At 41.8% G+C, this 16272-nt stretch overlaps 1 protein-coding gene across 1 annotated transcript in view; it reads left to right on the top strand.

Annotated features, from left to right (window-relative positions):
- Positions 1-777: 777 nt before the first annotated feature.
- The window catches only part of LOC138505067 (mucin-5B-like), a 490455-nt gene continuing 474960 nt past the window's right edge, over positions 778-16272 (top strand). The window contains exon 1 of the mRNA XM_069625390.1: positions 778-1062. Coding sequence (XP_069481491.1) covers positions 778-1062 — 285 coding nt within the window. The remainder of the gene's footprint in view (positions 1063-16272) is intronic.

Below are 16272 nucleotides of genomic sequence, written 5' to 3'. Positions count from 1 at the left end.
TGGCCCGTCGGGTTTTTGCTCTCAAAGTCTATGATGTATCTGGTCTCCTCCTGTCATAGACGTTTTCCATTTTTGCCTCCTCTCGGGCCGCTGGTAATTTTATGGACACCAAAAAACCTCAAAGTACTAGGGTCACCATTGTGAAACTCCGTAAAATGTTTTGTCATGGGATATGCGTGGTCCTTATTGACGATTGCTCTAATGTGTTGCAAAATACGTATTTTTAATTTGCACTTGGTGCTGCCCACATACCATTTTAGGCATGGGCACTTCAGGACATATACCACAAATTCTGATTCACAGGTGATTTTACTGGTAATCTGTATTTGTGTCAGCAGAATAGGATGAGTATAACTCTTGCAGTTGAACGCATATTTACATGCTTTACATTTACAACATTTGTAAAAGCCTTTTTGTCCGCCTGAGAGCCAATTTCTGCTTGTGGATGTCTCTTCAGAAGCCATATAGCTTTGGACCACTAAGTCTTTAATGGCCAAACTCTTACGAAAAGTAATGTCTGGTCGTTCATTCAACATGTTACCTAGGTCTTTATCCACTTTAAGAACCTTCCAGTACTTCGTAATGATGTTTCTCATGATAGATGAATGGCTTCCAAATGTCAGTATTAGCCTGGTGGTATCCTTACTTGTACTGTCCCGAAGATTAGATTGAGATGTCGTCAGTAAGGTTTGTCGATTCATATCCCTGACCTTCAGATATATATATGTTATTCCCTCATAGTGTGGATCTCCTTATCCTTCTCATTGGGTGGAAGAGATGCCACTCTACATTCCAATAGAGCAGCTCACCTCTCAATCATTTGTGGATATGGAGGTGGCATTGCACTTTGGAACTATCACAAGAGACATTATTACATCACCAGAACCTAATGATACTCTGAAGATTATTGATACAAATACAGTTCTAAACACGGTATTCATGTGCTTCGTTGCAGATATCCATCTGACTTCCTTACAGTTTGGAAATTTGCAGAAGCTGGATGGTCCAACTGAACAGTGTGAGAACCCAAGTCCTGAAGCACATAATAATTGCACACATTTGGTGAGTAACTGATTGCTCACTATTTTATTTGATGATGGTATGCGTTGCTCCTTTACATTTGGAATCACTTTATTGGAAAATTGTATAGAAGGGATACATATTTCTTTAAAATACCCAGCAATGCATCATGGCAAGACAATCTCACTGTGTCTAAAATTTAAAATAAGCACTAAATGCAAATAGAATCAGAAATAATCTTGGAAAATGCTATAAACTGGCTAAGCAGGGAACGCTAGACACACTTACATGTACGAAGATGCTCCACCTTGGTTGACTTTTGTCTCAACCCACTTGGGAGCTAGAAGCCTGTTATTGACAGCCTTACTCCGCAATTACAGTTTTAAGCAGGATGTCCTTTCTCCACATAAACCATCTGGAAACCCATACAAACAAATGCTTCCTGCAACAGCATCTCTATACACAAGACAGCTCACTGAAAATGGCGTGCCCATTTTCAGTTAAAGGGAACGTTTTTTGGATGAGGATAGTTTGAGTTCAGATCCGGTAACAGGTGCCTTCGGCTATCCTCAAGCGTATTTGGCCATGTGCAGTATAATTAGCTAGGGAATTACTTATTTCCCATGTTGCCCTAAAGCTTCCAGTGTTACCAACTGCTGTAGAAGGCATCATACATATTAGGATCCTCCAATAGATGTCCTGATGGCAAGCAATAGGCTGTTCACTGGACTACATTTGTAAGGCGAGGGTCCATGAATCAGCAGGTCTTAAATCAGGATTGGGTGTGGCCCATTGTCCCTCTGATTCATTTGGGCATATCAAACATACATGTGCTGTTGCAAAGGATGTGCAGATACATACAATTGCATTTGCTGATTGAGCAGGCCATGGCCCAGAAAATGGCATAAAAAACTGTACTGAAGACTTGGCGTTTCCCATCTTCTCCACTCGTACAAAGGCACACATAGGTGCCCCTATCTATTACCTCTGGCATGCAATTGTGCAGTATAAAAAGATCTGTAAAGTACTAGCATTTTGTCTTGTAAAATTCCTTCCAGCATATAATCTATGGGTCAGATGTCACGCTGATTCATCACTTTTTTAACAGTAAAAGTCAAACAAATTCATCATTACAAATCAAAAGAAATGTTCTTTTTTGAAAATGTTAAACTTCTGAGAGACACATTCTAACAGATGTGTATGTAATTTGTGGTTGTAATGTGCAGTTATCTTTAAAAGATACACAGGGCATTTTGTGGGTCTAGTCCTGAATGTACACTCTTTGCAGCTCCTTTGAAAATCATATTCATCTTTATAATATGGCTAAAGGATACCTTGTTGCAGTGTGTTCTGCATGCAAGCTCTCGCTGTGTGGTGTTCATTTAAATTTAAAGAATGTATTGCATGGATGTGATTGCTTATGTTTGCATGTCTATGCAAAAGCTCGTACCGGTGCAATGTTACCCTTTTCTACCGCAATGAAATGTGAGGGTAGTTAATGTACTGCATTTAATTACATTGCGATGAATCAGAGAATATACAAGGTATTGCATTTAGATGAATTTCCAGGGCCGCCATTGTATTGAACTTTGATAAATGTTAGAGTTGCACCCCTCTCCCTCTGCGACCCCCACATTAGGGGGCATGGAGGAGAGGAGGCAAGCAGTGGAGTACCTTTGCTGAAAATGTTGGGGGGGACATGACATCTGCTGAAAAGTTTCCCCAGCTAAATGAATGGGGATAAAATGGTGTACCATGAAAGTTGGGGGGGACAAACACCCCTGTCCCACCTAAAATTACGACCATGGAGGCAAGCGGGGGACTGAAACTGCTCTGCTCTCGCCTCTGGCTGTGTTACCCTCGCCCGTCATGCGATCTTCGTATTTCCCTGGTAGGTGCCAGTGCCGTTTGAGAGTAGGTAGGAAGGGCGTCTGGGGGACAGGGGTGGCAGCGCCATGCGGGTCATGTATTTTTGTTGAATTTTTGCTTTTTTAAAATCTCCTCTCCTTTTTTCCCCAACCCATATTTCTGACCCTTTTTTGCATGGGGTGTTTCCCACCAACCCCAACCTTTTCACATGGCTCAGTTTAACTCTTTGCATGTGGTGTTTGCCATGTTTACGCTTTTTTTGGGGTGCATTTTTACTTTTTTAAAACCGTTTGCAATGTTTCGACAGGTTCAGGCTTCTTTTCTCGATGGATCGTTTTGTAGTGCCCAAAGATGGTAGGGATCTGAAACGTAAAGCGGAAGGAGAGGTGGGAACAGACAAAAGAAATCCCAAAACACGGAAATATGATCACTCTTATTTGGACTTTGGGTTCACATGCATCACAGTTGCTGGGGAAGTGAAGCCGCAGTGTGTGATTTGTGGTGCTACATTAGCAAATGACAGCCTGAAGCCAACAAAATTAAGGCGGCATTTGGAAACCAAACATGCCGATTTAGCAAAAAAGACCAGGGATTTCTTTGTACGGCAGCTGCAAGGCATGAAAAAGCAAAAGGAGACTGTTAAAAGTGTGGCATCTGTACCTGTAAATGCTTTGAAAGCATCTTACCACATTGCGTACTTTCTTGGCAAAAACAAGAAGCCTTTTACAGATGCTGAGAAAGTGATTCTCCCAACCATTCTCGCTGTCAACTGGGTAATGCTTGGTGAAAGTGCAGCAGAGAAATGCAAAAGTATCCCTATGTCAGACACAACAATTTGCCGCCGTATTGCTGACCTGTCCTCTGATATCAGTACAGAATTGATATCGCGCTTGAAAGACAGCCAGTTTAGAATAGAGCATGGGTGCAGGATAGTCTAGAGTCTAGACTATCCTGCACCCATGCTCTATTCTAAAGCACTGCGCACAGCACCTCTGCCTTTAGAATGCAGCTATCTGGCCTAGCTGCTCACATAACTGCACACTCTCCAGACGACCTATGCGCACCCACACACTTGCCAGCTCAACATGGGTGACTTACAGGTACTTGGCCACCCCTACCTCCCGTTGTATTGGCTAAAATGCACACACGCATTCTAACTCTCTGACAAATTTCCCATATCTGGACTTCGGTCCCTAAGGGCGTTCAACCTACAGCACGTTGATATCATACCAATGGTGAATGGCCCTATACAAATGCCCATTACATAGTGTTAATAAACCTTCAAACGGGTGAAAATGCCTTAATACCTTTATTTTCACACAGGTTTGGGAAGAAGTGTAAATGTCTCTCGGAATTAACAATTGTAGGTGACATTCACAATGGATTACCATCATGTAATCGCCCTACTTTCTCCAGCTGTAAAGATCAGGCAGAACCCACAGGAATACATTAGTTTCATGATAGCATGAACATGTATTCTGGCATTAAACGGTGTGTTGAAGGCACAAGAGATACATGACGATCATGGTTGGTTTATTTAGTGCCCCCACTCTGCCTTAAAACAAAAATAAAATCCTCTGTTAAACAATAAATGTGTAAAGACAGTGTATTAATAACTTTTTCTGATCCTGGTGACTTCCAAAATGATCTCTTGTCTCTCTAATCTGTTCTATTCTAACCTTTTAAAAGCATATCAATCAATGTGTGGCCTTGGAAAATAGTTCCCACCTACTGTGATGTGGTAACGTAGCGATTGGCACTTGTAAGAGGTCAATGTGTATGGAAATTTTCGCCTTTCGCCAGTGATTTTAATATCTTCTTTGTTTTCTACCTTAGTTGCTTCATATTTGTATAATTATTAACAATTTTGTATGGTGTGTATGACTTCTAGTTACATACTCTGACCCATGGGCAAGAGCAGTTTGTCCTGTGTCTCATTTTGCAAGCTTGCTTGCTATAGGTATACATTGTGTAAGATTTCCCTCTAAACATACAGTCCCATTTCATCAAAATGTTAAAATGCATGTATGTGCAAGAGATTGCTCTTAGAAGGGGCTTGCAAAATATGCCCTTTTGTTGCCATTTGTGTGATTCAAACCCACTAATTTGTTTTCGGTCCCTGAATAGGTGAATGCATGCATGTTTCAGTATGCTGTAGGTTATAGTCTCTATAATAGGATTTCCACCCCAGTGTGACTCGAGCACAATTTTGAAAGGTCAACCTAAACTCATCTTTATCACCTGATTGCTTCACTGGAACTTCCTAGTTCTGAGAGTCCAGTGGCTGTTCACATGTGTGTGATTCTGGATTAGGTAAACTGGAGTTTGCTTTTAGTAAAAGACACAACAGCTCTCTGACAGCTTACTGGCTCTCCCCATCCCTTTCTCTTTGACTATCATATGCTCATGCCTGTTCTCCTCTATCCTGACCCTCGGACATCTTATTTTTCACTTTCTATCTTCCCTACTTCCTCATTTTTAAATTCCCTTTGCACCCTCTGTCCACAGTGTTTGGTCTCTCTTCCATAGCAGCTTTCTATTGTCCTGCACACTCAACATGCCTGTTTTTATCTCACTCGTCCTCTCTCCTACAGTAAATCGTTCAGTATACATGTAGCGGCAGGAGATTGGGACCGGTGGGAGGGTCAATGGGAGTCTGTAATTTTACCACCTTGAGAGGTGGGGTTTAGATAGCCTGCCTGGGAGCTTAGCCCAGTGAAACAAAACAAAGAACTTGAGTGGGTGGTTTTTGGCAGAAGATTTACAGCTGTGATGAAAACAGGTTTCTGATAGGAACGTAGTGGGTGGCCAGCACCAGATACTATTCAGTGCCCTTTTTTTGTGCATGGTGCATAGGGTTTTGATTTTAATTCTCAAGTTTACAGAAAGCTAGTGTAATGCTTTAAGGGTATGCTTAATGTGGCCATTTTCTTCTGGTCACCATTAGTCGGTTTTTAGAGAGACCAACGTATGCCACATTTAAACAGTTAAGACTATTAAAAGATTGTAAGTTAACCCCACCTGGACATTTGCTTGAAAGTTGGATAGAGTTGTTTCAAGTAGGGATAGCTGAAAATGTATTCCAATGACAACTGCATTGATCTGCTGTGTGAAACTAGGCCTCGAATCTAAAGTCACTCTCAGATTCTTGGCCTTCAGTATTAGTGTGGGTGCTGCTCTTAGCATCGAGGGCCATTTATTTGCAAGTCTTTCAGATCTAAGGTTTGAACCTGCTGAGGCAGAGGAAACATTCTCTTAACCGGAAAAATATGTGACCGTGTCAACTCGAAAGCCTGGCCTGTTTCTACCCTTAGATGTCTAATCAAATATGGATTTTAGTGCCATTTATGTGCATCTGGAACTCTTGTTATTGGATCTTGAGTAGTTGGGCCACTGACAGCATGTATACATTGAAATGCTGGGGTAAAGAGAAGGTTTCTCAGGGTCTGCAGGCAGCACCAGCTGAAAGTATGATCCTGTGGTCTCCATAGTTAATTCCAGGGCAGAACTTGATGCTCACATCCAATCTTCTAGTTGCTGAATCAAAATGTTATGATCTGCACTCTCATATGTTAATGGCAGACCTTGGAGGATAAGAGCTGACAGTTTCTTTCATTCATCCACCCACTAAAGTTCTTTGCATATATTTGTTACCAGCATTTCAGTTGCCATCATTCAGCCATTTATTTGCAACATTTTGAAAACAGTTCATCTGCAGCCCAACCAATCACTCAGAGACACATAACTTAGGATTGCCTGGAAAATTAGGATGCTATCTGGCCAGCGGATGGTAACAGCTGGCAAGTGGTGTGAGTATCAGAGCATGTGTTGGGCGTACCTGGCAAAAGTCCAACCAATAGCCACGACTGTTGGCTTTTATTAAATTTATATGCATTTGGTTTAAAATCAAACCTTACACACTAAAAGTCTGAAACAAATAGTTGAGACTAAAAACCGTTCAGAACAATTCATCACATTATATACAATTCATAGCTCAATAAAAATCTTCTACAGTTAAACAGTTAAGAACATTTAATCGCACTTTATACAGTTCATACTCAATAGAAAACTTAGAATATAATTCAATGCAGGATGTAAATCTTCAATATTGAATACACATTCACAATAATTGAGTAAAGCTAAAATCAGCAAAACCTGTTTACCATTCATTAACCGCTAACAGAAGAAGCCGGTTTCTAGGAAAGATTAATCATTTATGAACTGTCGGGCATAATATGACCTTACATAACGTACACACAGACATTCAGCACGCATAAGTTTCATAGTTTCAATTACTTCCTCCAAACTACGCTAACGCTAGGTAAGATTCCAACATAATAGCCTGCTCGGCTCCCTTGATTTCTCCTATGGAGTATAGGTTAAGAGGAGAATACATGTAAAGTCTGGCATAATGCCAGGCTGGAAACATATCACATATGGCTGTGCGATCAATGAATTTGGGGGGAAAATAGCACACTCTTTTGATGATTTGTTGTTCACCAAAAGTAGTATATTTGAATTCCAATCTTTTTCTTAAAATCACTAAACAGTTGTAGTATTTAAATAAAGAATATTCCACTACTCGCAATAAATCTACACAATCCATATAAAACTCAAACAGATACTTATTCTTAGCCCTCCTAAACAAATGTATCACCTGAGCTAGAATCATGTCTGGCCCAGCTATTTGAATTTTGAAGAAAAATATCAATTTACAAAGCATACATCTCAAGGATATTGATAAAGGGCCAGGTTCTGTTATTATTGCTTGCTTCAGGGTCCAAATAAACCTTTCCAAATTTGTCCCTACAATACACTCACATTCTTTTATGGACCGCAGGCTTTTTCTCTCCACCAAAGTGAAATGTTGGCAAAATGTTTTGCAAATATAGTGTCATTAAGGTTAACGTAAATCTACCATATTTAAAGTTTAACCTTTTTACTAAACTTGCCATGGGTGGGATTTCTTCCTCTTTTTAACTTTTAGCATGAAACTGTTTACATGACAATTAAATGCATACTTGTTTAGTAGAACATTATTTCGGCCCGTTAGACCGGAATCATCCTGTCTAAGAAGGGTGGTCAGATAGGTATGGAATAGTATGCTTACTAAACTGCATATAAGTGAGGGCTACAGCCCCGACACACCCTTGCGAGTGGATGCCAATGTGGCAGCATTTATAAAAGATATGGGCGACACCAGATGTGCATCGGTAGGGTGTCACACTGTGATGCTGGAAAGGCATTGGAGGGACAGGGCCTCCGTATACTTGTCCTTTACTGCCTTTTTATCGTGTGTTCTGTCGTGTTTTCCACGCAGGAGTTCATGTGGGACTCCTGGCGGTGAAGCTCTCTCTTTTGGTTTTGGTGAACAGACCCATGGGATACCCTTATGGCACCCGTGGGTAGGGGTACAACCGTGTGCCCCTAGTGTATGTTTTTGGGCACCTGTGTGTAGCCCACAGAGCAGGGTACGGGCTGGTGGCAGCTCCGTGCTGAATTGACTGGTGCCCTGAGCGTCCTCCATTTCGGGATGCCCAGGCCCTGTCATTGGAATCGGTAGATTCCTGATGGAGACAAGATGGCTCCCGGGGCCTCTTGCCTTCCATCGCCTGTTACATTGACCTTCCCGAAGTCCCGGGAAGCCATGACTCTGTCCCTTTCCCCTAACTGGCTGTTGGGTGGAAGTTCCATATATGGTAGTGTGGGGAAGTGCTGACCAGACTGGCTGGAGCCTTCCCAACGACCGTATGTTGTGGGTACGCCTATGGGTGGGACCTGGGTCAATGGAGTGTGTGACGAATACGCATTCTGTGTTGTGGGTGTCTAGTATCTGGTGTTTGACACAATGACTGAGACAGCCCTGCCCGAAACTGTTATGAATTCAGTGTGGAGAGTTGAATGGCTAGGTACTTGTCCCAATACACATAACTTGTTGTGAGTGTCTGGAGAGAAGTGAATGGCCTGAATGCACTGTGTGCCTGAATGGTTGCCTTTGTGCCTGAATGCCCTTCGCCGTGATTGGATGCTTCAGTATGACCCAGCGGAATGAATGGGAGATCAACAGTATATCTGGGGACCTCTCACTGCTAGGAATCGTGTTCAGAAGCTGAAGTCCACTACCATGAGTAACTGGACTGAAACTGAAGCTTGACCTTGAAGCCCTGCTGGACGAGAAGAATTGCTGTTGCTCTCCTTGACAAGCTGAAAGCTGCTGTGTCTCCACGGACTGACCTAGAGAGGACCTGGTAAGGCGCCCTCTTCCTGAGCTACGAGGGACCATCGTGCACCAGCTGACCTTTGCCAAAGGTCCCTGGTAGACAGACCTTCGACAGGCTGCCGACCCGAGACGGGGACTGGCGTGGAATCCCAAAGAGAAGCGCCCGGACTGTTGTCCGCCACTGTCGACGACCGCTGTCGCTGACCGGAGCCACCGTGCTCCCGTTTGCCTAAGAACTTTCGAATCCAAGGACGCTCTCGTCTGCATCATCGCAGCTGTATCCCGCTGGAGAAGGCCTGACCGTCGACGCACAAAGGAGCATCCGCCGGTGGGTTTCCCGCCACCCAAAGACCACAGAGACGCCGACGACACAGTTCTTCAAACTCTTTGCGGTCCAGAACTATCGACACTGAGGTGCCCCGCAAGCCTCTTCTTTGCAGGACGTTTACGCTTCCCCGTCAACAAGCACAGCTAGGAACGAAGCTGCCACTTCACCGTCGTAGCTCAACCTGTTCTCCGTCAGACGTTTGACGACCCGTGACTCCTGCCTTAAAGGGAGGGAAGGGCCGTCGATTCCCCGACGAGGAACGCTACAACGCCAGGTACTTTGGGGTTGCAGAACTGTTGGGAAGTCTCTTGTGAACAATATATGGACTGGGCTTGTATCTTCATTCTACAGGTTGCCCAGGTGGGGGGATCTGCACACAGAACTGTACGGTTCAGAACTTAACGATAGTGACCAGTATTTCTGCCAATTGTTCTTACCAACTGCTTTCCTCTTACCTCTATTGTTGGTTTCCTCTACAAACTGATTTGTGTGCCATTTAACCGTACAGTTGATGCACTTTAAAGATATCTAATAGTAATTGTGGTACCACGTAGAACTGTATATTTGCCGTTATAGATCACTGGGCACAAAGTGAGTTATCGTGATATTGTACATAACCTTGAATATTAATTATATAAAGACTGTGTTTTAACCGATACAGTGTGCAGACATTTCTTTGTGGGGGCTTGGGGACTACACTGTACTTAAGAACCAGCCTGCATCACCTCCTGAGAAGCTCGGCCTTAATTGCTCGTCCATTGCTACCTTATTGAGAATCTTGGCAGGGGTCCTCTGTGCCTCTCCTCTACCAAATAGAGATCGGAAGTACAGATCCCCCCTCCGGTCCCTCACACATACGGTCAGAGATTTCTTTGAGGGAAGGAACCTGTTGAAATGTACAGAGTGGGATGCAAGATTTTAGATGCTCAGGGAACAGTTCCTGAACTTTTCACGGCTAACAAAGGCCTTCGCGTTCAAGTGGACGATCATACCAGAAGAAACCACAACTACGCTGACCCTGCGTAGACTACGAAGACTTCTGGTACAACATCATTACTAGAATAAACAAAAAATGAGGGGGCCTATTTGAATGCTCTCCGAAGGTCCGTTTACTGGTTGTCCTGCCAGGAGGGAAGAAGAGGGGATACAGGAAGATGATGACTGCTTTCTTACTGCTGTTAGCGCGACAAAGAATGGAATTGCTCGAAAGGCCTCTTGCTGGTACCATGGCTACTAGATTTACAAAGCTGGATGGCAGCAGAGAAACAGATAACATAATAATTGGGGAGAAATGAAGGAAACAATGTGATGGGGTTGGCATGGAACACCCTCCTTAATGACCTGCAAACCGCCCCGTAACCTACCGTCCTGATTCATGCGACCGGTGCTGCTGCTGGTAGATGCCTTGGGGACCACTATGGACGGATGCCACAGGATAGAATGGTATTATATGTCACATTGTCTTTTTACACAGCAATGCTGTTTGGTTGGACACACATATGATTTTATACGAGCACCAAGTTAAAACAGGGGTGGGAAGGGGTATATGTTGGATAGAGGGATTTATTCTTCCTTGATTTGTTCTTTGTTCTTTGGTTTCAAAATGCTAATAAACAGATTGCTTTTTTAAAAGAACATTATTTTGGGTATTGCATTATATAAGATTTCTGTGATAATTTCCAGATCATTCTCAACAGCAAGTTCCCACTTGACGTTGAAGTCTTAGTATTATTTAGGTCTTATACAACCTGATTAGATCATCAGCGTAAGCTAACTATGCACAATCAAGCCTCCCCAGTTTAGGTGGACATTTTCAGACTCCTGATAGGTATAAATCAATGACGGCCAAATATAAATTAAACGAATATGGGGCTAAAACATAGCCTTGATTGAGGCCTACTGTAGCATAAATTCTTTCAGATAAAAAAAAAAAAACATCCGGTCTCACTTTAACAGCCATAAATGCATGGAACATAACATGGAGTTACAATAGGCCAGTAGGGATTCCCCATATGTCCCCATTCCCCAACATTTTCCACAATGTGGATTGATTAAGTTTGTTAAAAGCACTTCTAAAAACTAAAAGTACTACATATAAATGTTTCCCTGTTCCTGATGTTTGAATATATTCTTGAAAAAGCCATTAACCGGAGCAAATGACCCTTTAATAATTCCAATTTGGTGAATGGGAATAATTCAGTCAGTTCTAGACCATTACTGCAATTCAATCAACAACAGTGCACAAAAGACCTCACTGGTGACATCTAGAAAGTCTATTAGCCTTGTAATTTGCTAGAGAGTCTTGACTGTCATTTATAAACTGGGATCATATAAGATTTTCTCCATGTTGCCAGAAATTGAGATCTTAAGATGACCACAAACTATCTTGACAAGACGCATGGACAGTCATATTGCATCTTCTTTAAGAACTGGATTTGACAGTTTGCTAGGCCCAGATGCATCCAGCTCTTCAATTTTGTAATTACCATTTCAATTTTCGAACAACAAAATATTCGCTCCATCATGTTCAACGGATAGCAGGCTATCTCTGAAGTGTAATCACCTTCTTTGGTACAAAGTCTATTTCCGACATGATTATTTGCTTACCAGTTGTGCTGAAACTTCTTTTCTCTGCTATAGGATTACCTTGCAGAGCAGATGGTGAAACATTGGCCATTATAAAAGCCTAAAAAACCCTCAAATCACGTGCGTCGATAATGTGATATGATATGATATGATATTTTATTTGTATCGTGCTCATACACAAGTGTTTCAGAGCACAAGATCATCTGAATGTGCAGCATTCGTTGCCATTCAGATGATATCGTTGCCCACTTATGCGCAATCAACCAGTTTGTATAGCGTTGTAAAATTACCTCCAGCCCAGTGACCAGTTTTCACTAATTGTTTCATCTCTGCATGTAATTGACTTTTCCTTTTGGCAATTACATTATCAAAGTAACTTGCGGACGAGACTTTAAATAAAGGAACAAGTGTTTAAGACTTGGGTATCATGTCACAAATCAGTCCATTAATATAATCTGTGAATGTTTCCACTATTATGACATTTAAAAAAAAATAGATTTCCTACTAAGCCTCAGTAATTCATTTAATCGTCTTGTTATGCTGATCGCGTTGATACAGGTTCAACTTATTCACATACCAGAATTGTTAACTATAACTCTCTGTAAATATAATTCATGTAAGTGTAAACCATCCGCTTGTAAAAAACATACTGTGAAGTAAGCATGATCGCTAACCATATTGCTCTGAATATTCATAGCATGCAATAAATCAAATAAGCTCACTGATACAAATATGAAATCTTAGGTGGATTTTGCTTTCCCTTTCGTCCAAGTAAAATTGGCTTGGATGTCTTTCTTGGTTTCGGCCATAAAGAGAAATCAAGCCTCGGGTTGACAACAGGTCAACCCATTTTGCTCCTTAATCTTTAATCTTCATTTGATATGATATATGATATGATATGATATGGCATTTGTAACGCGCCTATACACAAGTGTTTCAATTTGAGGGAAACTATATTATGAAATATGAGACAAGTTCATGTGTTCCTTATTCTCAACCTGCTTATTAAAACAGGGACCATTAAAGTCTTCTACAATTACTGTTATTATTAAAACCCATATCCATCCACAATTTATTTATTTATTTGCATGTTTAAAGCGCTCACACAGCTCGGGGGCATCGAGGCGCTGTTACAGGAATATGTCTCTTAGTTGCTTATTTATAACCCGCTTAATACCCAGATGTTTGTAAGTGCGGACCCGGGGATCGAACCTGTGTTGCTTCATGTCGTCTTGTTTTCAAGGCGAATAGTTGAGATAATTCCCCAAAGATTGGTGGGCTAAAGGGTTTTATAAAAACCATGCTTGTTTATAACATGAGAACTTCCACTGCACCTTCAAATGTAACAGACTCATCTTCTCTGTGCCACTGCCGATGAAAGATATAGTAAATTCTACAACAGCACTTGATACTACCATGTAATCTTCCAGTTGTTAAATCAAAATAATATGATCTGCACTATCATGGGTTGCAGACAGGCCATGGAGGATAAGTGCTGACAGTTGGCTTGCATCAATCGACTAAAGTTTTATGCATATGTTTGTTACCTGGATTTCAGTTGCCATCATTTGGCCATTTTTCACATTTAGAAAATAATGGTTCTGCAGCCTGCTCAATCACCCAGAGATAAATCACTTGGGATTGCTTGAAAAATGTTAATCTTCTGGCAGGAACATGCTACCAGATGGTAAATGGTGTGAGTACAAGAGGATATGATGGTAGAGCCAGCAAATGCCAATCCAATAGCCAAAACTGTTGACTTTGACAAATCCTTGTTTAGGATCTGAGAGAACATCTACTGATGGTGTCTGAGAAATCTCTTTGCAGTTTTTGACAATCTGTCCATTCTCTCCAATTAACCCAAATATCATGGACATTTGGGTTTAGACTTAACAAATCAATACCGTTTCATTATAGGTTTTTTGTATGGTCGGGTGGTTCATCATTTCTGTGCAAAAACTGCAAATATAAATTGGATGCTGATCAAACAGTGGTTGGAGCAGATGATTGACATAACTGTGAAGTGTTCATTGACTCAGTTCCTCTAAGGTATGACCTTACATTAAAGCTTTGTCAGATTACCAGTTGTTTTTCACAATTCGTGACTGACAAACTGCCTGGCCTGTAGTGGACTGATGTGGGGTCTGGAATGTAGGTGTTGGTTTTGGCTGGTTGCAGGCTTTCGGATTGATTGGTCCGTAGAACCATCCACAGAGTTTATATTGGCCAGCACACATATGGTCTAGCCCACCTGCATTATGTGGTAACTCACAGAATATGTAATGGGTGCCCTGACAAGCATATTAATGATGAGAGATTTTGCTTCAGAAATTAATAGAAAATGTCCTTTCTGAAGCCAAACTTAATTTTTCTATCAACTGCAAACACATGTCTCTGCTTATCATTTAGCTGTTGCAATATTTTGCTGCTATGACATTGAGTTTTCATGTGGAAATAGCATACTATCACTAACAAACTTCTTGGTCTTCATTTATGGCAAATTATGTTCTTTTCTTTTATTGTAAGGTATGTTATGTTATTGGGCTTTATATCCAGGCACTCATGGGGAATTAAAGAGTCAATTGGGAGAGATCAGTAGGGAATTTGAGGAAAAAATTGGTTCATTTTATAGACTTGTGGATCATACATGTGTAAAATAAAATGGTAGCTGCTAGGATCTTCATCACTAGTTATCGCTGCTGAGATGTTTTTTAATCAGACTTTCTTACCTTTATTCTGGTTTCGGTGTCATTGCAAAAATGTTGGTTGACAGGTTTGTGGTCGCTGTCTAAAAAGTGTTCAGCAACTATTAGTTCAAGGTATTGATGGACTGCGCTTGAGTGGCATGCTAGTACAAAAAGCACATTGAGTAAGTGCTGTTTGGGTTTTCGTGTAGTTTTTTTTGTTATCCGTTTGTTCCTTGTGTTCTTTCCGGTGGGATTATTTGCTTTTTGGCCGATGATCACTCCCCCTCTTACGACACTGCCTTCTTGCCTTTGGGTATTTTTATTTTATTTTACTATAGCTCAGGGGCAACGCGGTTGTCTTGGAAGCAGGACAACGCAGCGCGACAGTGGTTCGAATCCCGATCCCGCGCTTGGAAACCACTCACTGGCATAAGCGTGTTATAAATGTTGATGTTATGTTCATGTTAAAGTTATTTATATAGCGCACCGACACCAACGGAAATGGTCTCCAGGCGCTCAGGCAGATCTGCAAACAAGGAGGTGTGGGTGGGTTAGTGGGGTGAAGAGGGCGTAGGAAAGTGAGGGGTAGTGTCCTGTTTGCAGCTTCAGTTCGGTTTTCACTGTGCGCTGGGCTTGGGTGTGAATATCGGGACTATGTGAGTTCTCGTGTGCTGTTGGTGCGACTTAAGTGTTTATTGTTTGTTGTTATGGTGTGGTGAAGTGCGTGCGGTTTGCTGTGCGAGAAGTGGTTGTATGGGTTTTTGTGTGAGTTAAGTATGCAGAAATTTGAGCTTTGGGTTAGTAGGTTATATGTCTCTTAATCCTTGTAATTCTTGTTCTATGTATCTGGTTGTCATACAGGGTAGCTATATTCATTCTCTTTTCTTTCCTGGCTGTCTAGTTTCTAGGGCGATGGTGGGGCTGGTTCCCAGCTATGTTACTGAGCTTGGTACACCCAGTTGGGCGAGCATTATCCCCCACTCTGATAATGGTGATGTATTTACATTCACCCGCTCCCTTCCTATCTATTTACTATCGGTGGTCCATTGCTACCTGTGATTACACAGTGGGCCAAGGTGTTATTGATAGGTTATCCTTACCTTTCATCCCGATCGATCTGTGGTCATTCTTTGGTATGATTCTAGGTTGTCTATCTTTCAATTGGTAAGTGGATATGTTGTAGATTGATATATCCTTTACTTCTGTTGGGGTCAATGGCTTAGGGAATAGGTGATTTGTTTCCTCTCTCAGCATAGTTCCAGCTGTGTATTACCCCTATAGTCAATCTTTCTAGTTGTGGGATGAAGAGCCAGGATTTGAGGAGGTTCCTGAATAGGAGGTGATCGCATGTGTTATGTATGTTCTTTGGTAGTCATTCCAGGTTTTTGGTGCGGGGTGAGAGAAAGAGGATACTCGTAGTTTTCTTTTGATGTATGGTTTTGGTTCCAAACGGATGTTGCTACTGGATCTGAGTGGCCTTGTTTGGGCCTTGGTCGTGGATTGCTCTGTGTTTTATGCCCACTTATTTTAACTTGATTAGCTGTTTAATGATAGGCCAGTGT

This window comes from Ambystoma mexicanum, chromosome 11 (genome assembly GCF_040938575.1).
Source record: "Ambystoma mexicanum isolate Mex_15411 chromosome 11, UKY_AmexF1_1, whole genome shotgun sequence".
NCBI lineage: Eukaryota > Metazoa > Chordata > Amphibia > Caudata > Ambystomatidae > Ambystoma > Ambystoma mexicanum.
The sequence above is the reverse complement of the archived record's forward strand: the minus strand, read 5'-3'. Positions and strand labels throughout refer to the sequence as shown.